The following is a 25271-nucleotide window of genomic DNA, read 5'->3' as shown; positions in this document are numbered from 1 at the left end:
TGGGTCCTCCTGGAGTTCTTAACTCCCAGAGTTGTCTGCACTGAGCTTGCAACAATCCACCAATTACAGTTCACGTTGTTTTCCTACCCAAGCACTGGTGGCAGTTTCACCTCCTGAGTCTTTGCTCCAATACACCGGCATTCCGTGTATCATCTGCAGTTTGCCCTATGTCCTCCCTTCTCTTATAGATCCAAAAAGAGTTGCTGTTATTTTAATCTGTTCAGCTTTTTACTTGTTCAAGATGGTGTGGTGATTTTTAAGCTCCTAATACAAGGAATCAAACTAGAAGTCCTTCCATTTTTTTTTTTTTTTTAAACAAGAAAAAACTTATTCTATTTAAATTTTCAGATATTTTTGAACTTCATCCCACTTCATCCTCTTGGTGACAGAGCATCTCCTCATCACCTGCTATATTGATATTTACATGGGATTGCAGGTAAGGTGTGTGTGTGGGGTTATGAACACAGAGGTGTTATGAACTCCTACATGGGAAATGCTTGGGGATAGTTATCTGGTGGCAAGGGTGGCAGAACGATGATGATGATTGGGGGAGGGGTCACTAAGAGACCATGATAAAATCTCTATTTTTACTTGGATTGTTTCTGTTTGTTAAAATAACACAGTTGTATGCTTTTGTCCTCATTACATGAGATTTTATTCTTTGTGCTTATGGTTATTTTTATCACAATTATCTTGGAGTACTTGGAGGTACTTACACGGATTACTGAGGCAGGGAACGAAAGCGACACTCAAACTGCCCCTTTATGTTGTCACAGCCAAGAATAAAGCATGCGAGGAAGGGCTGTTTCTTCATTGTGACTTCTTGAGTTCCCACGGACCTTTTGCTATTCTATATAAGTTTGGGGAACAGCCTTGTCTCTTCCCAGTGTGCCATCAGGAAGAGGAATAAAGCAAGCCAGCCGAGTTGCCATTAATAAGGAAACATGCATATCTGTGTATGTTAAAACCTGCTCTGAGGGCAAATTTGCTTGGCGAGGGATGTCATCTCAAGCTACAAATGAAGACTTGAGAAATCAGATCGACTATTTGTTGTTGAACCTCAAACTGCCACAGTGACATGGGAGAGGGGCCAAGCTTTGCTCGGACTATGGCTGGTCCCATCATTTCAGTCAATATCCTAATGTCTCACCCGGACTAACTGTGCACGTCGGGGCCTGGCATGTGTCATTTGTCCTTATACATACGGCTATCACAGATTACAGTGCTGATTCCAACTTACTGAGGAGAAAACAGGACTTTGAACAAAGTCCTTATGAAATAATTATGCCATGATATCAATGGCAATTATCTCTGAGTAGTGAAATTGTGAGTGGATTTTGTTCTCTTCTTTATACATTTGTTGTCAAATTTTTCTTGAACAAACATTAAAATTTTATTATCGGGAAAATATGTAACAGATATAACTGAGTAAGACTGAAATTTATTATCAAATGTCACAATCAAATGTATTTTTTGGGGGCACCTGGGTGGCTCAGTGGGTTAAAGCCTCTGCCTTCGGCTCAGGTCCTGATCCCAGGGTCCTGGGATGGAGCCCTGCATCCGGCTCTCTGCTCCGCGGGGAGCCTGCTTCCTCCTCTCTCTCTGCCTGCCTCTCTGCCTACTTGTGATTTCTGTCTGTCAAATAAATAAATAAAATCTTTAAAAATATATATTTTCTGAGTACCTACTAGGTGCCTGGGTGCTACCAAGTTTAAATCAGGGACACGGATCATGAATACAGAGAATGGTTAATGAACACGAGTGGTTAAGTGTTAAGGTGGTAGTGGTACGGAACAGAAAACAAACATCCAGTCTTGAAAGGAATGAACTGTTGATATCACCAACCAACGACCGAAAACGTAAGCTTGACAACATTTGGTTAGCTCGACAACACACAAGAAGCATTCTCATTGAAAGGGAATGTATTCTTTTCTGAAGAAAAGATTTCCTTCTCTCTAGAACCCAAGAAGCACACTGCCTCAAATTCACTCATTTCTAGGTATCATTCCCGTTCCCCTTAACGTGGTTCTCTGGCCCTTCAGGACAACAGAGTTCCCTATGACTCACCCGCAGCTGCCTTTTTCAAGTATCCAGTGTGCATGCAATAAAATGGAGTCTAAATTTACAGTCTGACTAGGGGAAGGAAGCAGTAATGTCACACTCCACTTATTTAAAAATATGTTGGCAATGCTCTGTTAAATCATAGAGACAAGTTAATTTAAAGACTGGCCCACTCAAATACCAAACAAGTTCAGTAAATTTTAGGCTCTACCTTTGTCAAAGTATATATCAAAAGGGCAATAATTTTAGATTAGATAATTGTTATAAATTAGTATTTTTACTGCCCTTACAGTCAGCTAATTTTTTTCCCCCAATAATTCCACTTCTATTGGCAGAGAAAGAAGGCATGCTTATTGACTAGAGCTAAATAGTTCTGCAGTCTGGAAAGCAAAGATGAGTAGGTAGATTAAGAATGTCAATGTTAGACTACCAGGCACAGTTTATAAAAAAAGTAATCATTCAGACACTGATAATAAAAGAGGTTTATTCTTCATTAATAGGATTGTTGCCTTGGCAACTCCAACTCACATAAGTATTTACATAAACCATGGTGCACAGTTCTGATGCTAGGGAACAGCTCCAACGTGTCCCTTCTTACATCCATGCCTGAAATCTTTTATTATATGGTTCCGCTGCCTTAGTGGTCTCAGTTCAAGTGACTCAACACTCAACCAACCCCACCCAAAACACGTCATATATCCAGTCCCAAAGAGGGAAGTTAAATAAATTACTTGGTACGTCAAATACTATGTAAAAGAACTGAGAGATGGTTTTCTTTTGCAAAAAAAGATGATTTATATGGGGAAGAAGAGCTCTGCTTTTATCTCCCTGCACATCCAGCAGGGGGCAAAGCATTTTTAAAGAGCCAATATCATGAATATTAACGTGCGTTCAACTCATCCCTAAAATTCTTATTTTCCTAGTTTGTAACTACCACTGAATTTCATAAAGCACGTTAGGACACCGCGAGAGTATGAATCAGAACCATGTGTGTGGTGGAGGGGGGGGAGGGGGAGAAAGGGTAAAGAGGAACAGGAAGTATTAGGGAATGCTTGCCGTTGACCTGGGACTTCCAACTGCAGGAATTTTCTTTCAGAAAATAATATCCACGGAAATTTTGTTTCTAATGGGGAAAAACTGAAAACAAGTCAAACGTCACTACTTTTTACAATGACGACAAATGATGAGACTGGATGCCCAGCCTTGCAGGGATGGGACATGGGTGACACTGGTGAGGAGCGCCGGCACGTTCCCGCCTCACTTGCATCTTGCCTGGGTCACCTTAGTCCAGGCCCTGCATTCTTGTAGGTACATTGTTTCACCTAGATATTATTTTGATTGTTTAAATCAATTATGGTGTAGCCGTATAATGAAATACTACACAGTCGTTAAAAATGAAAACGGAGACCCCAATGCACTGGCATGGAAAGAGGTCCAGAACATGTGGTCTAAATTAAACAAGCAGTGTACAAAAATAGATTGTGCAGAAGACTTTGCAAAATGTCTAATATAAAAACAATCGCTGTAGTTTAAAAAAAACAACAACAAAAAGTCCTCTAAATAATCCACTGTTGCAGTTTATATTTAAAAAGGCCAAAGATTGGAAAGAAAAACATTCAGTATTTCTCGAGGCATGGGAATAGGGGAAAAAAGAAAACACCATTGTATGTTTAAATCCATCTGCTTTCCTGACAGGTATGAATATTGTTCCAGGTTTGTATCCTGCACAGAACCATTCTCCTAAATTAACTTTATTTTCAAATTCAATCATTGTGTAGCTAAAAAATACTTGGCAGATTGGCTCTTCTCCAAATTTTCTTTTTTTATTTTTTAAAAGTTTTATTTATTTATTTGACAGACAGAGATCACAAGTAAGCAGAGAAGTAGGCAGAGAGAGAGGAAGGGAAGCAGGCTCCCTGCTGAGCAGAGAGCCCAACGTGGGACTCGATCCCAGGACTCTGGGATCATGACCGAGCTGAAGGCAGAGGCTTTAACCCACTGAGCCACCCGGGCGCCCTTCTCCAAATTTTCTAAATATTTTTCCTAACACTTAAGGAATCCAATGCATTGTATCAACATGTTTAAACCAAATCTTTTGACTTGGTAAGCCAGAACTGCTTCATGGTTAACGAACTTTGGGTCTACACAATTGTGAAGGACACTTGGTTGCTCTAAGATCGCTCCAAAAAATTATCCTTATTCTAGAATGCACTGTGACACTAAGCATTGTCCCCTCACTCATGTTATGTAAGCCATATTCTTATTTAACTTCCACGCATGTGTTTATGCCTTGGGTCTCCGAGTAGGTCTTGAAGATGAGGCCCATGGGTACCTACATAAATGGTACAGAAGCTCAGTGACTACTGCTTAATAATGAATGATTTAAATTACTGGATAGTGGGTTGGTGTAGTGCAGAGATCATGAGCTTTAGACCTTTAGACAGGCCTGAGATAGAACCCAACTCTATCCTTTCCTAGATGCATGGCCATAAGCAAGTTATCCAATCTTTTTCCTTCTTAAATGGTTCTCCTACTGACCAAGGAATGTTTGTCAGTCACTACGCAAAGAGCCCTCACCTAGTAGGCTCTCAACGAATGCTAGTTCTTGTTTCCCTTCTTTACACTGCCTAGCTCACTAATATGGAAAATGAAAATAAGTCAGGAAGTAAGATTGATTTCTAGCAACTACAAAATTTAGCTAAGAATCAGATTTTGTTCATTCATCAACCATATCTAGCCAACATCAATCTAGACTGAGCACTTATTAGGAACACTCAATCCATGCATGGTCTTTGATTGATACCTGTTCCCAACTCCCCATGGATTCCCAGGCACCCTGGACCCTTGACCACAAGGTGCTCTGCAGCCAAGGGCTCAGGATCGGGGGGGCACCTGGTGCCTGCATATTCTCTTCATTCGTCTTTTGCAGCTCAGTGAACTCCCTTTCACGCAAAACCTTGATTCCAAGATTTTTTCCCATTACTATCAAATATTCCTTTTCCTCTCTTTTGATGATAACAGTAACATACACATGATGTAAAAAGTTCAAAAGATTTGAATGTTTAGGAAGTAAAAGTTTTCATTAAGTCCAGACCCCCTCAGCCCAATGACCATTGTCAGCAATTCAATGAATATCCTTTCAGACTTTATTTTTAATAAGACAAATCTTTCTTAAAGTGTACATACCACTTCTTTTATCTCCCCTCAATTTCGGCTCAATTATCCTCAGAAAATTTACTTTTCTGCCTTTGAAACTACTAACCATTTTGCAGTTTATATTACTGTTTTCCTGCTTCATTTAACTAAAAGCACAGGGGAAGAATTTTTTTCTTTTTTTCTAGCATTTTGCATTACATAAGTGCCGCTCAAAAAACATTTGGTTGAAGGGTTTTCTTTTTAATTTCTCATCTGTCACAGACTGATACTTTTGTAAAATAAAAGAGCCTTACTAGAAAAATAAAAAAGAAGAACCAGACAAAGTACAAGTCCTAGTTTTTTAAATTACCGGATTTAGCAGACTTAAAATTACTCTGTGGGATTGCTAGCAAAAGTGTTCAAATCTTACAATTTCTGTCCTTTCTCATGGCAGACAGTTAGCAACGAGACTATAGATCTCAGTGGTCTGAGTACTGCACATGGAAGAATGTTCTTTCATGTCTTTGAGCAGGAACTGAACCCCCTTTGCTTACAATAGGCCTATGGGAAAATGTCTTCCAAGTTTCTATGAACTAATTTAAAAGTGAACTCTGGGGTGAGAGTCCCCATTTCAAAGTTTGGGATGGTCATTATTTTGATACATTGAGACAATCCAGTCAGTTTTTTACTTTTCATCCAGATGTTTAAAAATTATAAAAAGATAGCTAAAGACTCTTGGAACCTGGGAGAGTTGATTATTGGGAATTATATGATGAAGTACCATACAAAAACTTAATGTCCCAACTGGCCCCTTAGGACTCTACAAAGTTACTTCTCACCCGATCACTATCACTGTGAATGTTCATGATCAAAGGGGAAAGTAATATGCCAAAACCCAATCCAAACAGAGAACACAAACAACATACTATTGGTTTTTAAAAAATCTGGGCTTTAGTTTAAAATACAGTAAAGTTCACAAAAAGATCTTGTCTCAGAGCTCATGGGATTTCTACTGGCAGTGACTACAAGTCACTACATTGATGGATTTTCGCATGTTCATCAATTCTCATTTAGACCTTATACCTGTCAGAATGGCTAAAATAAAAAAGACAAGAAACAACAAGTGTTGGTGAGGATGTGGAGAAAAGGGAGCCCTTGCACACTGCTGGTGGGAATGTAAATTGGGGTAGCCACTTGGGAAAAGAGTATGGAGGTTCTTCAAAAAATTAAAAATAAAAATACTATGTGCTCCAATAAATCTGTCACTGGGTATTTACCCAACGAAAACAAAAACATGAATTCAAAAAGATACACGCACCCCTATGTTTACTGCAGCATTTACAATAAATAGCTAAGATATGGAAGCAACCTCTGTCTACTGATAGATGAATGGACCAAGATGGTACACACACATAGCAATATCACACAGCCATAAAAAGGGGTGAGATCTTGCCATTTGTGATGCGGTGGACCCAGAAGGCACTACGCTAAATGAAATGTCAGACTGAGAAAAATGAGTACCATATGAGCTCACTCATATAGGGAGCCCAAAAAGCAAAACAAATGAATAAACGAACAAAAACCAGAAGCAGACCTATAAAGCCGGAGAACAAACTGATGGTTGCCGTTAGGAAGGCCAGTGAGGGGATGGGCAAAATGGGTGAAGGGAAGTGGGAGATACAGGCTACCAGGTATGGAATGAGTTAAGTCACTGGAAGAAAAAGCACAGCACAGGGAGTATAGTCAATGGCATTACAATGGATCAGGACAGATGGCAGGGGCGCTTGTGGTGAGCACAGCGTAACCAGTAGAGATGCTGAATCACTAGGCCGCACACCTAAAACTATGTAGCATGTGAGTCAACTATCCTCAAATAAATTACAGGAAATTCTCATTTAGCTTTTCTTAATGAGAATGAAGGGAATGAGGGAGGTACCAGATAAACTGTCAGGTCTTTGAGAAATTCAGGATACAAGCGTGTGTGTGTGAGATAAACAAAAATCTATGGAGTCTATGTTTCTCCAAATTTCACATGATTCATGACTTTAAACTTGGCCTTGATCTCTTTTCAACTATTAGTCTGGGATATTATTTTATCTACACTTTCAGCCACGGTATGTTCGTCCATGCATTGGTTCAATAATTCATTAATGATTTGATTTGTTTATCAAACATTCATTTTCATTCATTCACTTAGCAAGCGCAGATGAGCCTGTGGGTACAATGCTAGGAGCTGAGAGGGTCAGAGGGAAGCAGCGTACTTCTAGAACCTTGTCCTAAACCCCAGCACCAAACTATCAGTAAACCATACGACCTTTCCTGTATATTAACTGGTTTTAATAAAATTAACTAACCGAAAGTCAAATATCAATACTCCAGTTGCCTTAGGAAAGTGTTTTCCTGGGGCGCCTGGCTGGCTTGGTCAGTAGAGCATGTGACTCTTGATTTTGGGGTTATGAGTTTGAGCCCCCTGTTGGGCATAGAGATCACTTAAAAATAAAATCTTAGAGGGGCGCCTGGGTGGCTCAGTGGGTTAAGCCTTTGCCTTTGGCTTGGGTGGTGATTTCAGGGTCCTGGGATCGAGCCCCGCATCCGGCTCTCTGCTCAGCAGAGAGCCTGCTTCCCCCCTCTCTCTGCCTGCCTCTCTGCCTACTTGTGATCTCTCTCTCTGTCAAATAAATAAATAAAATCTTCAAAAAAAAAAAAAAAGAGTTTTCTGAAAGGGAAAAGATTTCTATTGCAAACACATGAGTGATTAATGATTATTTTTTTGAAGGATAATGGAAATAGAATATTGTATTAGTTCAGGTATACAACATAGTGATTTGGTATCTATACACGAGGAAACGGTCACTGTAATAAATTAGTTAGCTGTATTCCCTAAGTTGTGCACCGTAATCCCATGTCTTATTTATTTTCTAACTGGAATTTGTACCTCTTAATCCCCCCTTCACCCAGTTTGCCTACCTCCCCATGCCTGTGCTCACTGGCAACCACCAGTTTGTTCTCAGCATTTGTCAGTCTGTTTCTCTTCTGCTTAGTTTGTTTTCCTTTTAAATTTCACATGTAAGTGAAATCCTATGGTATTTGTCCTTCCATCTGACTTCTTTCGCTTTTGCTTCTTTTTTTTTTATGGCTGAGTATATATATGTATATGCACACACATACAATGGATTATTTTATATATGTGCATCTCCTTTAATGGACAATAAATTATTAATTCATTGAGAACGTTCTTTTCTTTTACATCACTAAAAGATCTTACATTTGACACATTAAAAAGAATTGGGTTGTAATATGTTATAAAATGTATAAGCTCTCATTTTTTTTTTTAACCCTCATATTTTGAGACTTATACTGGTAAACCACAACCTAACTATACTAATAAAATATACTAAATATACTAATAAAAATAATAGAAATACTACTACTAAAGGCAAGAAAGCACATTTTGTATTTGCCTTCCACACAACTGACAAAGCTGCAAACATTTCCTACAACCTGAGGGAGTCTTGGGCCTGACATCTGATATATTTGCCCGAGACTGTTTTTTTCTCTTACGTAGCTAATACAGCGTGACGAGGAATTCTTAGGCACGTAGTGGACATGCACGTGTGCGCATGCATGTGCTTTGTGGGGATGGAGCATGGATAGAAATAACAAGATAATCTAAATGAAATCAGGCCATTACTTCTAGACAAAGTATTAATTTTCAGATTCTGAAGCAGCCTCTGGGCGGACAATTAAGTTAAAACAAACAACAAATGTTTCAGCTATTGGCAGAGTTTTAGGAAGAAGGAAGGGCAGGGAAAGAGAAGAGTGATGACAAGGACATGAATTTTTGTGCCTCTAGGTACCATGATTCCATTCTGACATGGCAAGAATCCTCGGAGAGGGCGCTGCCCGGGAGAAAAAAGGCCGGAGAGAAGTTGCTGGTTACCCTGGGGAACTCCTGACAAAGCGACCTGAGCTGCACAGTCTTGCTAGGCTTCTACACAGAGCAGTGCCGTTCGTGTGAGACTCAGTCATCTACTTTGTCCCCAGGTAGGGGCCAAGAGCAGCCAGCTGCTGGGGGACAGGTCTGCCCACCCCCCCTCCCAGCCTGTGCTCCAGCCCACCCACCAGCCACAGCAGGCCTGGGCAGGCTCAGAAGGTATCCCTGCTCTTTATGTGGTTCGTACTAGCAAACACAGAACAGACAGGGATAACCAGTGTAGCATTCCATGGTTCTTCAAGAAGAAGAAGAAAAAAAAAAAAATTCAGGCAAAAGTTTAGTGAAAGCAAATTTACTATTTCACTGTTCAGGAAGGAAAAAAGAAAGGCAGAAAAAAGTCTTTACCTGCAAGATTCATGGCACCTAATTCATTGTTTCAGCAAAAATTTTGGGTGGCGTTTTATTTTTGGTAGATGGGGAGATCCTGGGGGTTAGCGATGCCTGGGGGCCCTTCAGGAGATTGTCTGGATTCTAAGACCAGTTTCTCACCAGCTGGTCCCCAAAGCCTTCAGTGCACCATGAAACGAGAATGTGCAAAGGGAAGAGACAGGGGTTTACGCTCCAAACAACAAGGTCCTTACATTGAAAAGGGGTCCCAGGGAGGTCCCACTAAGGCTAGCGACCTAGCAGGAGTGGGCTGTGCGTCAGAGCATGGGCTGGGTTGCAAAGTATGTGTCCAATGCTGAGAATAAAAATTCTTCACATTCTTGGGAAGAAATGAGGACAGAAACGGATCTATCTGTGACCTTCTGGAATGCTGCACATTTGATGCCCAACAGCACAGTGAGTGAGGACCAGGCCGAGACCGGGCTGGTGTGATGGGGCGGAAGCCAAGACCCTCGAGGGACACCACGCATCTGTCCTGCAGGCCACCATCTGCCCTGTCGCCTCACTCAGCACTGCTCTGAGGAGAAGCCTGAAGTACATGAGCAGTGGCGGTGTGCCGCCCCCTCCTAAGCCCTCGCCGGAGTCAGCTGTCTGACCACCCTTTCCTCGCGCAGTGGGCACCGGGTAGGGGAAGTGGGAACCACTATGGAGTGCAGAGGCTGGGAGGAAGAGGGCAGTCAGTGCCACGTGCTTCTCACTAGGGCTCATTTCCCACAAAGATGATGGGGGACACAGCAGCCGAGAGCCAAAGACAGGTGTCTCCCCACCCGTCTTTGGTAGATGGGGATTGCAACTGGGGAGACCAGATCTCCACTCCGCACCAGATCAAGGCTCATCACTCAGCCTATCACTGATGTCACCTAACCTCTCCAGGGTGTCGAGGGAGGGAGGGAAGGAAGAAAGAAAGGTGAGAGGGAGTGAGAAGGGAAAAGGAAAGGGATATATATTAGAAGCGATAATTGTAATGCATCTCCTCTAATGATTCTGATAATCGTAACTGGCTAAGCCAGTAAGAAAGAAAAGTCCCAACTCGAAGTCTGTATGATATCTAGGGGCAGAATTCTTGCCACAAGTCATTTTTTGGATCTCTGCCATTTGGAGAATGTGAAAGACTTACAGATCCTTCGGGCTTGGAATTGCCAAAGTACTCTATGTCTAGTTACTGTAAAAATAAATGTTTCAAATGAAGCAATTAGCAGGGAACTAGAAGTTAGTGGGAGAAACGACTTGGCTGAAGGTAAGCAGGAGAGTAAAGGAGGTTTGCGTAGAATGGGGTGTTCTGCTTCTGATGATTTTGGGGGGGGAGGGGAGTGAGGGCAGAAGGGTTCCTATATTGACCCAGGTTATGAAGCATTTAAAATGCAAAAAAAAAAATGTATTTTTTAAAGTAGGCTCCATGCCCCACATGGGCTTGAATTCAGGACCCTGAGATCAAGACCTGAGCTTGAGATCAAGAGACAGATGTTTAGAGGCGCCTGGGTGGCTCAGTGGGTTAGGCCTCTGCCTTCAGCTCAGGTCATGATCCCCGGGTCCTGGGATGGAGCCCCACCATTGGGCTCTCTGCTCAGCAAGTAGCCTGCTTCTCCTTCCCTCCTCTCTGCTTGCCTCTCTGCCTACTTGTGATCTCTGTATGTCAAATAAATAAATAAAACCTTTAAAAAATTTATTAAAAAAAAAAAAAGAGAGAGAGACAGATGTTTAACCAACCGAGCAACCTGGGCAGCCCAAAAGATCACTTTTTAAATGAGTATGAATTAAGGAAGAAAAGGATACAATTAGAAACATAAATATGCACACATTCTGTATTATTTAATCCAAAGACAGTTATTATTTTCAAAGAACAGGTCCAATAAAGGAGTAAGTGACAACCTGTACGACCAAGAAGGACAGACTCAGGGAGGCCTCAAGGTCTCTTCCAATGAAGGCGTCTGAGTGTCTTCTGTAGCATAGGAAAGAGGGTGACAGTTTGTCTTTTAGTGTTCTGTGTGTCCTTTTCCTGACATGTTTCCTTCTGTTTGCTTCAGATGTTGAGATGACTGAAGTACTTTCCCTGGCATGGCCCAAGATGCTTTTATATTTGTGATGATGTCCTGTGGCAAGCTCCGTCTGGAAACCAACCAGCCCCTCCCTCCTGCTCTAATGCCGACACAACAGGTGGTCACTCCCACCGGCTGCCAGAAAGGGAAGGCCACTAGGAGTGAGGTCATCCAGCCTCATGACTGAGGAGGGTAAGGGACGAGCTCAAGGTTACGCTGTAAAAAGGTGAGCCAGCTCTAAGACCCAGATACAGACTGCTAGTCGTCGTCAGGCTCTCTTTGAACACGTGACTCCACCAGCACAGCTTAAAATGAACACAAGGTTTTATAGATGACTTGCATCAATGACAAAGACTAGACACATCTAGAGCCGTGATGGTGACCCCAGAGTTCAGCTACCACAACTGGCTAAAAATGTGCATCCTTTATGATGGCAGAGAAGGCAAGGTCCTAACATTGTGCGGTGTGAGTTAATCACACGATGCTTAAATGTGTTATACTTCTTAATTGAATTTTATTGCCTTTTTGTTCAAATTATGGTTCTTTCATTTTTATGAAACGATGAATAAAAGAGTGTTTCTTTCTTATCCATTTTAATCAAGGGCAGAAAATAAATGTTCCAGACTTCTAGAGACATTTTAAAAATGTAAATTCCATAAATCTCCAAAAAGGGTTTGCATTATGAGGATCTACATGGCTTGTAGCTGTTTCGTGACTGTCAAGTCATTTAGAACTAGCCCGAGGTTGGGTCCGTAGACCATGAATAACAACAGGACAGCTTTGTAAGAAAAATCACATTACTCCAGTTAAAGATAAATGACGTCTGACGAAGGGCTTGGTATTATGGATGACCCTTTCCTTTGACACTGAAGACCCCATTTAATCTAACCCTCTATTATAAAATTATACCTTTTTCTTAAAAGGGGTGCAAGCTGCATCAGTGTCTCTGGATTGAAGAGCAGTTTAAATAAGCCCGTGGGTTTATGTTGCATCCAAGAAGGCTTTACAAGACCTAATCTTCTCTAAACCTGTTATGCTCTCTGGTTCAGCAGAGCTTCCTAATTGTAGCTATTAGTTCCCCTTTTTTGTGGTCTGTTCTGTCAATAGAGTATTGAGTGATCAGTAAATTAAGCCCAACCAGCAGCCGACACATCGAAGCAGACGCTAAATCATAGCTCGGCTGCCCTTATTCATCATTAGTATCTGTGGGACAGCTTCTAAACACAGGGCTAGGATTTAGCGTGACGCACATTTGTGTCATTCTCAAATTTCCATACTGTACAATCAGGTATGTGAGGGGTTTTTTTCTTTTTTTCTTTTCTAGGCAACAGGTGTGTTCTTGGAACAAAGTTCAACCCCCCACTTCTGGCTTATGTGAGAGGCAGCAGCTGCAAGCTCAATGTCAATGACACATGGTTCCATAAGAGAGAAAAAATAAACCATTTGCTCAGTGTATGAAAGTCATGGGCAGATGGACAACGGCTGCCTGGGCTCTCTTTGTGTTGTAGAATCGGAGGCTGAACTTCTGGATGACAAGCTTTGTTTCCCTTCCATCCTTCCTTCCTCAGCTCCTTCCTTTTCTTTTCTCTCTTTTCTTCTTTTCTCTTCCTTTCCTCCCCCCCCCACCCCTTTCTTTTCCTCCTCTCTCTCCCTCTCTTTTTTCTTTCCTTCTTTCTCTCCTTACCTTCCTTCTTTCACTTAAAAAAAACCCACTAGTGAAAAATAATTTTTTAAAGCATTTTGCATCCGTTATCGAGAACAGTCCCACTGAGTCCTACTGTTTTCAGGCTGATGAGTGGAGAGAAGAAAAAGCTTAATATGAATGAAGCGACACTTTATTTATAACTTGCTTTGTTCTGAAAGGAATTGAAAGGAACTGTTTACTATGGAATTTGGAGAGACTTACTTAGTATGCAAACTCTACATGTTTTCTAATGCAAAATTAAATATATCTATTAATAGGCCTCTTTATTCTTTAGTAAAACTCTTCTCTACATGGTTCTGGGAGCTATTACTAATGAGAGTTATAATGCACTCTGTATCTCAGAAACACAATGTCAATGTGAATTAATAGTAATAATAATGAGGGGCACCTGGGTGGTGCAGTTGGTTAAGCGGCTGACTCTTGATTTTGGCTCAGGTCATGATCTCGGGGTCGTGGGACTGAACCCTGCGTTGGGCTCCACGCCCGGTGCAGTCAGCTTGGGATCCGCCATTTCCCTCTGCCTCTGCCCCTCCCACTCATGCTCTTTCTTTTCAAATACCTAAATAAATAAGATCTTAAAAAAATAATAACAAATAAGATCTTAAAAAAATAGTGACAATAATGACCCAATTGTAATAGAGTTCAAGACAATAAAGGTCTGTCAGTCACTCGAGAGTCTCTTTTAGTGTATTGGCAGCAATAGTCCATTTTATGTGTGGTTTTCAGGTACCGTCACTCCTCAGAACAGAAGCAGCTCAGCCACTATCTTACTGTGTACACCGTTTCTTACGAACAAACCCATTAAAGTTTGAGAGCAGGCCAGAGCAATTACTGAGCTCTATGACACATTTGAAGCAAACACGTCTTATTACGCAGACTTTTCTAGAACTCATGTACATCAGAGCTTCCCCTCTTTTGCCAATGGCATTTCAATAGGCATATTTAATAAAAACGGAGGTCATGAGGAGAATCTTCATTTTTCTCAGATGTGATGAACAAATAAATGCATTGCAAATGTGATGAGAGAAGCACCTATTAATTACAATTCTGGAAACTCTGGTATAACCCGAGTCACCAGATCGTGTGGAAGACTGGTGTTGGGTGTTGCAGGTAATGTCTAATTGGGGGACAAGTAAGAGAGAGTCCCTTTTTATGTTTTTTTTTTTTCCCTTTACCGCAAACCACAGCTTTATTCAAGAATCAGATTTTCTGTGAATCTACACTGAAAATGGTTTTGCCATTGCTGAGAAATCCATAAGCAGATGGATTTGGAATTTAATCCTCTGTGAGAAACAAAGGCAAATAAAAAAGAAGAACCTGGTGATAGATTTCTTTTAGGTTTCTAATTGGTTTGGCTATTACATTGGATTTTCACTCAATGCATGTAAATAATGACTGCTCTCAAGGATGATGCTAAACATTTTAAATGTAAAAAAGAAATGTCTAAAACTGGGAAGATGGCCGAGATATCATTATAGGTCTTTCCCAATCCAAAGATTTTTAAATTCTATGGCTTTGCTTTTCCTCGGGCTGCACTTTTTCACTGTAGTAAACACACATAATACAAAAGCTTCCATCTTAACCATTTTTAAACATACAGTTCAGTAGTGTTATGTATATTCATGCTGTTTCACAACAGATCTCCAGAACTTTTTCTGGAGTTTAGTTTTCACTGCAAAATGAAAACTCCGTCCCCATTAAACAAGTTCCCATTTCTCCTGTCCCCCAACCCCAAGGAGCTACCATTCTACTTAATGCATTTATGAGTTTGACTAATCAGATAGCTCAAATAAATCATAGATACCTCATGGAAGTAGAACCATACAGCATTTGTCCTTCTGCGACTGGCTTATTTCACTGAGCATAACATCCTCGGTATATCCACATGATAGCACATGTCAGAATTTCCTTCCTTTTCAAAGCTGAATAATATACCCTTGTACATACAGACCACATTGTGTTTACTCTTCCTCCACCAACAGACATTCGGGTAGCTTCCACCTCTTGGCTATTGTGAACAATGCTGCTTTGAACTTGGGTGTACAAACACCTCTTCAAGATCTTGCTTTCAATTTCTCTGGGTCTATGCCCAGCAGTGGGATATTCCATCCTGGTTGCACCATTTTTCATTCCTGCCAGCAGTGCACCAGGGTCCCAGTTTCCCCATATCTTCACCCGCCTCTGTCATTTTGGGTTTTTTTAAATAGTAATCATAGTAGTCATCTTCTCCACAGACAACAAGAGAGGAAAGTACTCACCTGAGTCTCCACATCACCAGCAAGGATCCTACTCTTCTTTAAAAACTCTGCCACCATGTTGTTCATCAGCTTATCAAAGGCTTCCACCGAGGGTGCCACACCTTTGGAAGAAGCACATTTGTCAGTTCCCAAGAGTTTAAAGAAAAGCTAGTACTGCTTTGCCATAGGAACTATGGAAGCTTAATATCACTCATGCCATTCTCATTCTTTTCACCAGGGCATTCATTCACTCAGTACTTAGGAAACATTTCTCAATGGCTCCAGGCTCAAGAAAACAATGCTTTGCTATTTTTCATCTACTTGAGTAAGCACTTTCACTTACATACTAATTTATTTCTGCCTCAAACTCATGAGGTAGGTAGCATCACACTTTTACCCATGAAGAAATGGAGATACAATCAGGGCACGTGACTTGACCAAAGCTATAGGTCAAACTGAGCGGCGATCCAAGAACTGACACAAGCCTTATTGATACGACCTTGCAAACAGTTACCAAGATCGCCCACGACAATGAAAAGGCAATAACAAACTCCGGGCAAATAAATGGGAAAAGAACACCAGTGTCACATGTTCCGTTCTGCCCTGTCCTCACTTTCTGGGGGGGTAGGAAGTTGGAGGCATGGAAAGGACTGCTGAGCTAACTCACATTAAGGTTTTTTTTTCTCCTTTTTTTTGTTTTTTAAGATTTTATTTATTTATTTGACAGACAGAGATCACAAGTAGGCAGAGAGGTAGGCAGAGAGAGAGGAAGGGAAGCAGGCTCCCTGCTGAGCAGAGAGCCTAATGCGGGACTCGATCCCAGGACCCTGGGATCATGACCTGAGCCGAAGGCAGAGGCTTTAACCCACTGAGCCACCCAGGTGCCCCTCACATTAAGTTTTGATCTGACAACTTATTGTCAAAACCAAGTGACATCAGCCCAACCTGGCATGCTCTGCTTCTCTTCTCCCGCCTTTAAACTGAGAGAAAAACTGTGTCTTAGTCCCAGATTTCAGGACCCTAATATTGAGAAACTCAACCCCACAGACAATTAAAATTCCAACCAGGGGTGCCCAGGTGGCTCAGTCAGTTAAGCATCTGACTTCAGCTCAGGGCATGATCCTGGGGTCCTGGAATGGAGCTCTGCATCAGGCTCCCTGCTCAGTGGGCAGTCTGGTTCTCCCTCTCCCTCCCCACTTTCTCTTTCACTCTCTCTTTCTCTCAAGTAAGTAAGTAAATAAATAAATTAAGTAAAATCTTAAAAAAATATCCAAACCAAAACCTAAGATTCCCTTCTCATACTCTACTGAAGTATCCCTCCTCATAAACGTGTAGGATAAAGCTTCCTTGCTTTCCCAGAGGCCCAGAGGGTGATGAAAACAGTTTTTGACAGCGCTATTTAACAGCAGCGCACCTGCGATCTAACATCTAAGGAGGCTATTGAAGCTGAGTTACCTTAATGTTCACAATATAGTACGTTATCAACTACTGAACATAAAAGGGGAGATATGCCCAAAGATTCCTTATGGATCCATCTGGAAACAGATCAATCCATTTGTTGCTGGGGGAGACGCCTCAGAGGACTCTGTTACGTGTCTAAAGTGGGAGAATTTTAGGAACACGACAAAGCACTCTACCTAGCAGAAGGAATGTCCTTTCATCACTCGGCTCTGCTCAGACCTCCTCTGGGCAGCCTTTAACGACCTGTCTTTCCCTACAACATGCACCTTGTGAGCACCTTGTGAGCACCTTAATCAAAGCATCTGTGGCCATGAATGGCAATGCACAGAGACTAAAGAGTCTGGAGGATTCTGACTGTATGTAATTCATCTTAAGATTTCCTTGCACGTAACACATAGTACTTGTCACTGCGGGCATGCAGAAATACTTCTTCAGCGGTTGAACCAAACTTACCTGATTGTCAGGGGGAAAAAAAGAAAGAAAACACATGGTAAAACCCAACAGAGCCGCAGGCTCATGCGGAGGCAGTCCTCTGATCTGTGCACATTGCAGATGTGTAATGGATGGGATTTCATCTAAAAGTTTCTTTTTACCTTCAAATGTTTCCCTAAACTTTAGTTACAACATCACTGTTATAATGATGTTTATGTTTAAGGCAAGAGGTTGTCCTCAAGGATTTGTTAAAAACAGAGTTTAGGAGATCATCAAGGCTCACGAAATTAAGAAGAAATGAAACCAGTGCTGCTGAGGATGAGCGAACTTTAAAGGACGGGTATCTTCCAGGTATTTCGCTACTTATCCTTCTTCCGAAATGACCCTACTCCATTTCAAACAGAATAATAAATTACTGGCTAAGTTGTTTTGAAACACCTAACTTTAATAAATGGTTTAGAATGATTTGCTGTATCAGAACGTACCTGTTTAAATACCTAAGTAATTTAATTACCTGCCTTCTGATTTTGTTGACCTATTAATTTCCCCCCAAAATTATTTCTCTAACAAAGAAAATACAAAGTGCAGCCCAGCAAGCACCTCTTTAAGTCATGTGAGGTTCAAACTGCGGAGGGATTTCTTTCCCCCTTCATTCAACAACACTACATGGTCTCCTGAGAGTTGGAGTTTAACTTTATTTTCTGCATTCACAGGCTCTACATTTGTGGTCAGCACTTGTAAAGAAATGTCTTTTGATCACTTATGTCAAAGACATAAGGAAACCAAGTTACTGAAGGGAACATGAAAATATTTTCTTACAAAGGAGGTTGACTGGATCTCATATACCAACCATACCGCTAACAAAAAGAGGCTTAAAATGAAATCATAGATGTATCTCAGTTGATGTGGAAGAAACTTGCAGGCCCCTGGCAGCCTCCCTTTAAACAACACTCCCTTTCAACTCATTCAAAGCATTTTAATTTTCATTCTGTTTCAGGGGGGTGAGGAGGGGACCAGCCCCTACATTTGTGCTCACACAGTCATTTTTGTCCCAAGGTGTGCAACACAAGGCAAGGTTCCAAATATGCCTGAAATTCTAGAAGCACCAATGGGAACCTTGCCTGGTGAAAGCTTTTTTTTTTTTTTTTTTTAAGCCCCCATTCCCCAAGGCTTTTCCCAGCCCCCAAAGCCTGATAGGATTCAAAATGGGTCAGATAAGGAGGAAATGTACTTGACACAAGAATAGAGCTGCCAGATGAAATGCAGAACCCCCAGTTACATTTGAATTTCAAATAAACAATGAATACATTTTTAGGATAAGTGTGTAACCATGCAGTATATCCCATGCAATATTTGGAACACACTTATGCCAAAAAAAAAAAAAAAGTAGTTCATCTAAAATTCAAATGTAACTGGGTGTCCTGTATTTTAATTTTGCTAAGTCTATGACCTCAGACAAGAAGGAACTGAAAAAATGACTGTGGATAACTTAGAGAGTTTGTCATATATGGTGTCCTTAGAGTTAACTTCTTATGTTATGTAGTTAACTTTTTATGTTTGATCATATAATATTTTTAAATCTTTTTTTTTTTTCAAATGTGGCATTGGCACACAAGGTTAAAGGCACATTTGATTAGAAGTAAGCACAAGTAAAACAATGCGATGTAATCATGTTACTTGAAACCAATGTTTGCCTTCACCTCAGACTCCTTTCCTTCCCAATTATAGTTCTTAAATTTAATGACTTGTTCTCTTTAAAATTAAAATCGACAGAATGATAATTCCTTCCCATTGACACTGTAATTGAGAACATTAATTTCTCTTTGATAATTACTCAGATAATATATTTATAGTCACTATGGAATGCGGAACATTATAAACACTAAAACAAAAGAATGATGATATTTGGCATATAGATCATGCTCTTAATAGGCACAGATAACCGGTTAATTTTTGTGGATTGTGGGTTGGAACATTCTGCCTTTCCCTTTTTCAGGGGTGGCTTGCATCTGGCTAATGTCATGGTCACATATAAGGGAAGGGGTACAGAAGCTGAAGGAAGTCGGCAAAAATATTTCTGGAGAACTAAGTGATGGGGACAACATTAAGCGACCCTCACGGAGACCAGTAATGACAACAGTTTGTGTCCCTACCTCCAATGACACCATTAATCTCCCCGCAGTCCCCAGGAGGCCGGTGGGACCCCGCAGACAGCAGCTCCAGTCGGCCGACCACCCGCTCCAGCCTCTCCATCAGTGCCTGCATCTCTGCCATTCTAGAAAAACACAGGCGCAAACGGGAGTCCGTGTGAATGTCAGGGAGGATTAGCAAGCCGACGCCAGTAAACTTAACAGCAGCAAGAAGGAAAATAAAAATTGCTCGGGATGGCTTTAATTACCTAGACAGTATTTCTACACAGCAGGAAAACAGGTGAAATTCCAAAAAACATAGAACTTGGAACAAAAAACCCCTGCCAAGTATATTGATCTTATATTCAACTCAATGAAAATATTCTTATTATTCATTCAATTCAATGGCATTTATAAGCCCCATATGTAATGCACAAGAAATTCACTCCCTATGCCATTAACAAGTGTCTGGTTGGATGCTTCCTGTGCTATGATACAATCTATGTCTAGCATATACTTAAAAGCCTGTGAACATGTATCTCACGGTTAATGTTGCCAACTTTTATCCTACTAAATGGTAGGAACATATTTTAACTACTTCCAGTGACTCTTTCTGTGCAAGTATAACTCTCCAGGGGATACTAAACCTACTGATAATTGTTTATTTACTCAATTAGCTTCAGTCAAACAGCCCAGTGCGGAACTATGAGTTTATAAAATTACATCGTTTAGCAGGCAAATGGGTTTTTACCTCCAAGAGCTACCTGTTTTCTATATACCACTACCTTTAGCATTTCTGTTGATGGATTATTTCAGATTACAATTATTTTGAAGGGTGGAGGTTTTAAATTAAAATATCAAGAATGTTTATTTCCTTGGACAAAATTTAGGTCCAGGGGCAGGGGGTGGTTTCTGGAGACAGGGAGCTTCAGTGACCCAGCAGTCTCAGTGGGGAGCACCTGGGTTTGACACTGAATAAGGGAACGGACACTGGATAAGAGTGGGGTTGGGTATCTATCCTTCCTACTTCCAAACACTCCTTCAAGAGCTACACTGAGTGTACACAGGTAGTACCTTGAAATTTTGTTTTAAAGATTTTATTTATTTCTTTGACAGAGATCACAAGTAGACAGAGAGGGAGGCAGGTGGTGGGGGAAGCAGGCTCCCTGCTGAGCAGAGAGCCCGATGCAGGGCTCAATGCCAGGACCCTGAGATCATGACCTAAGCCGAAATCAGAGGCTTAGCCCACTGAGCCACCCAGCTGCCCCAGTACCTTGAAATTTGTTGGCCCTATAACATAACGCTATGGAGGCGACCCCTGAGGAATGGAACCCAATTTAATTTGGCCGGGCTCATGAGATCCAATGTTGAGGTACCACAGCTCCCACTGTACACCTTGTAACTATTTTTGGCAAAATCAGTTTCCTGCCCCAGAGAGAATAAACCATGCCTCATCTTAATCAGTGTCTGTCGTTCTCACTCTTGCAAACTTTCCAAGCATCATCTTGAGCCAAGGAGGACTGGCATGCTCCCATATCAGAGACAGTGCTGCCCCAGAGGGTGCATAAATATTATCGCTCTAAGACGTGCAACATTTCTTATTTCTGCAAGGAACCAGGTAATGCATTTTCTTTTCCTTTTTGCATTTTGTATTTCACTAGTTTTGAGCTTAAACATAATGACTTGCCATGGCCATATTTAAAAACAAGGTTATATTCCTCAAAACACGTGGATAGCTCTGTTACTCTGCATCTAAATGTCAGACGGTCATCAGATACGGATGGGGGAGTTCACTGTCTATTTTGGAAGTCATCTCTAAAGCTGCCAGCAGCTATTCCTTCAAAATATGGGGCAGTATTCTCTGCACAGCTGAGATCAGCATCTAATCCCAAGGGGATTCAAAATTAGCAGTTTCTCATCTATTCTTTTCCTCTTAACGTCAGAACTTTTGATTCTATTGCAACTGAAGAAGAAAAAAAGGGAAGAAGAAATTTAATTGAGCCCTTTACGTAATCTTGCAAGGGAACTGGGTATCCTGTAGGTGGGTGAAGGCCATTTGAGAGATGATAAAAGCCCCTCAAATCTTTTAATAGTTGTCCATCTGTTCACAGTTATCTATGTTCCCTGTTACTCAACTTGCCAAATGTTACTGTCATAGACCTAGCCCATACTAGGGGGAAAAATTTGTTTGCTTTGTTTGCGAACCTCCCGATGCCCCAACAGAGAGGCACCAACCACCTCCAGAGGCTCCCAGCGCCGTCTCAGAGGGCCTGTTACATTTCACACTTAGGACAACTGTCCCCGACTGTGGCTTAATCAGCCTCCCTGACAAGACTCCAACTCACACTATCTAATAGCACTCCATATGTTGAGAGACAACAGGAGTTAGTCCACAAACCGCAGGGCTGGGCTGATTGGTATGGAATGCAGTCTAAAAGCAAATCAGATGTCACTTCGCGTAAAATCACCACGGACTGTGGAGTCTGGTCACAGCCTCTTAAGAGACCAAAACACAGCTCATGCACGGAAGCTGTAAAGATACCTCTAGATTTAAAATCTGAGAACCGTTTCTAAGAGAAACAGAAGAACGTATCAATGAAAGAACGCTCCAGGATGTCGGAAACATACACGATAGCATTTCCCAGGGAGAAGGACGGGGCCCGAGATGGCTGTCCCCTCCTCTCCCAAAACACACGCACGTGCTTCTCCCCACAAGCGCCCTCAGCTGCTATCCTGGCTCTCAAGAATGAAGAAAGAACAAGGCAGCAGATTCTCCACATTCTTCCCAGGCAGTTCCATTTGCCTTGGTTTTTCAAAGTAGATTGAGCCAAGTTTTCATGAAGAGGTGGGGGCCGGGAATTAAGAATTAGGCTGAGGAAAGGGACAGGGCAGGGGCTGGAGACAGTCAGGTCAGGGTAAGGAATGAGTCGAAGCCAGGCCCACGGACAGATGAGCTCGGACCAGGAAGCCAACGGAAGAGGGGGATACAAGAGAGCTGGACATAAGATGTTCTAAGAATCAGATGAGAAGCAGAGAGAAGCCAGACACACAGCTGGACAATCAAGAACTTAGGTCAAGGGCACCTGGAGGGTTCAGTTGGTTGAGTGTCTGACTTTGGGTTTCAGCTCAGGTCTTGATCTCAGGGCCATGAGATCGAGCCCTGTGTTGGGATCCATTGGAGCTCAGCAGGAAGTCTGCTTGGGATTCTCTCTCCCTCTTTCTCTGCTCTCCCCCTCCCTGCTCTCTGTCTCTCAAATAGATAACATTTTTTTAAAAGAGCCTAGGGGAGACGATGAGCCCCAACTTGGCCCCCACTGTCCAGTCCTCCTATTCAGGCAAAAGCCAACGCCAATCTGAGGACTCCTACAACCTCTGGCTTACAGCATATAAACACAATCATCTGGTCAGGTGTGAGGGTATCTGGAAAGGAAAAAGGAGAGGAACACAAAAGTCCACAACTTTCTCTTCTGAATGATCTGTTGTTGGAAATTACACTTGACGTGAATCTCAATTCCTTGTTTTGTATTAATTTGGGAGTACTCTTTTTTGAGCTCCCTTAGAATAGGACGTGTAACTCATCTTACTTACCATTTTTTCCTCATTTGAATTCTCCCCTCCCTTTTCCCCTTTTAAAGTTTAACTTTTTAAACATGCACAGAATTTAAAGAATCACCAGTTCTACAAGGCTTATTACAAAAACACAACAGTCCCCCCGCTGCCCCCTTCCACTTTTGTAGTGAGACTCAACCGATCCCCAGTAGCTGAGCTATTGCTTTTACTAATTACCTCTTATGTATGCAACATGCTCCTCTCTTTACGTCTTGTTTTTCTTCCGTTCTAGGCATTATTCACTGAGTTCCCACCAAAACCAAGAGGGTTCACATTCTGCTTGCCTAATCTCCACCATCACATGCGCGCATACTTCCCTGTGCCCCGACTATTGTGTCACAATGTCTGTGTGACCAATCATCGGTGTCAACACAATTATGACCATTCACAGCTGAGTCATGACGTCTCTTAAGGTCAGTCTCCATTTTTTGTTTTGTTTTGTTTTCACAACCTGCTTTCCTATAGCCATGTGGTTCAGCTTCTCTGTTTTCTACATACTGAATCCTGATTCACCTCTGAACACTTCCCCCAGTTGTGGAAATCTCCTTTTGAGCGGGCCAAACACATCTGGAATGCTATTAGGTCCTTCTTCTCAGAGGTTTTCTCTTCTGGAGAGTCACTCTGAGGGCTCGGGCGCTCTGTAGGCTCTGTGACCAGAGATCTGCTTATACCTTCCCCCATGAGGCATCTCCCCCTCTCTCTTATGTAGTATTGCCTGCTTTTTGGATTCTGTATCCTCCTATTTCTTGTACTTCCTTAACTGTCTTCTTAATTTCAGAGCACTGTCTTCTGAAAAAGTACATGAAAGCACAATTGTTTATTGGAGAACACGCAAGTTGGAAATTATCTTTATTTTTCCCTCACACCTGATTGATGGTTTGTAGAACTCCAGGCTAGAAGGCTTCCTCAGAATTTTCAAGAGGTTGCTCCACCAGGTTCTAGCTTCCTAGGTTACTGTGGACGGGTCTAAAGCCGTTCTGGTTTTCTGATTCTTCATCCTTTTGACACAACCTTTGTTTTCCCTTCTGGAGGGAGTTTCTGGGGTCTTTGTCCTCAGGGGTTTGGGCTTTCACAGCAAATATACCTTGTGGTTGACCAGATGTTTTTTGTCTTTTTTTAAAGATTTTTTATTTATCTATTTGACAGAGATCACAAGTAGGCAGAGAGGCAGGCAGAGAGAGGAAGGGAAACAGGCTCTCTGCTGAGCGGAAAGCCCTATGCGGGGCTCAATCCCAGGACCCTGGGATCACGACCCAAGCTGAAGGCAGAGGCTCTAACACACTGAGCCACGCAGGCGCCCCTGTTTTTTTGTTTTTTAAGTAGGCTCCATGCCCAACATGGAGTCCAATGTGGGGCCCAAACTCATGACCCTGAGATCAAGACCTGAGCTGAAATCAAGTCAGATGTTTAACCGACTGAGCCACCCAGATACCCCTCAAATGTTTTCTTTAAACATGATTTTCCAGAGGTGTGGGAAAGATAGGAAGATGGGCACTGCATATTGTACCTCTGGGTGAGTTTAAAAACTACATTTTGGGGTGGTTTTTTTTTTTTTTTTTTTTTCAAATAAAGTAGTTAGGATTCTAAATATTTAAACAATTTAAACTCCTTTCACAGTAATGGCACACATTTACAAATATTTCATGCACTTCAGTAAGAACATAGCCGGTGAATTTTCTCTCATATATTGTCTTGGAAGGCTAAGGCGTTCTGGAGGCATTTTCCTAGGAGAAAAGATAGTTGTCATCATTTAAAAAATTATTTTTGCCTCCTTGGTCATTTTATAAGACCCATCCTTAAAGCATAGATATTCAGTTCCTGATACTAGTTTTATGTCCGGTGTTCTGTCAATAGGCAATGACTACTCTAACACAGTAAGAGATAGCATTCCTATTCTTTCCCACAGTAGTTTCCAGAAAGGGAGAATTCCCCACACTTGCAAACATTTTATAAGGTCTCAATCATTTTGCCCCCCTCCTTTTAAAGTAGACTTCATGCTCATCGTGGAGCCCAAAGTGGAGCCCAAACCCAAGACCCAGAGATCAAGACTTGAGGTGAGATCAAGAGCCAGATGCTTAACCAACT

At 41.7% G+C, this 25271-nt stretch overlaps 1 protein-coding gene across 2 annotated transcripts in view; it reads right to left on the bottom strand.

Moving 5' to 3' along the window:
* The window catches only part of CAP2 (cyclase associated actin cytoskeleton regulatory protein 2), a 132728-nt gene that overhangs the window by 93324 nt on the left and 14133 nt on the right, over positions 1 to 25271 (bottom strand). The window contains exons 1-3 of one of the 2 annotated variants that reach the window (XM_059179416.1): positions 23364 to 23498; positions 19602 to 19723; positions 15577 to 15677 (exon numbers count right to left, since the gene is read on the bottom strand). In XM_059179416.1, coding sequence (XP_059035399.1) covers positions 15577 to 15677; positions 19602 to 19723; positions 23364 to 23422 — 282 coding nt within the window. In that variant the 5' untranslated portion in view covers positions 23423 to 23498. Of the gene's footprint in view, positions 1 to 15576; positions 15678 to 19601; positions 19724 to 23363; positions 23499 to 25271 lie in introns of those variants that run through there. The other variant, XM_059179417.1, reaches the window with a different exon arrangement.

This window comes from Mustela lutreola, chromosome 6, assembly GCF_030435805.1.
Source record: "Mustela lutreola isolate mMusLut2 chromosome 6, mMusLut2.pri, whole genome shotgun sequence".
Classification (NCBI taxonomy): Eukaryota; Metazoa; Chordata; class Mammalia; order Carnivora; family Mustelidae; genus Mustela; species Mustela lutreola.
The sequence above is the reverse complement of the archived record's forward strand: the minus strand, read 5'-3'. Positions and strand labels throughout refer to the sequence as shown.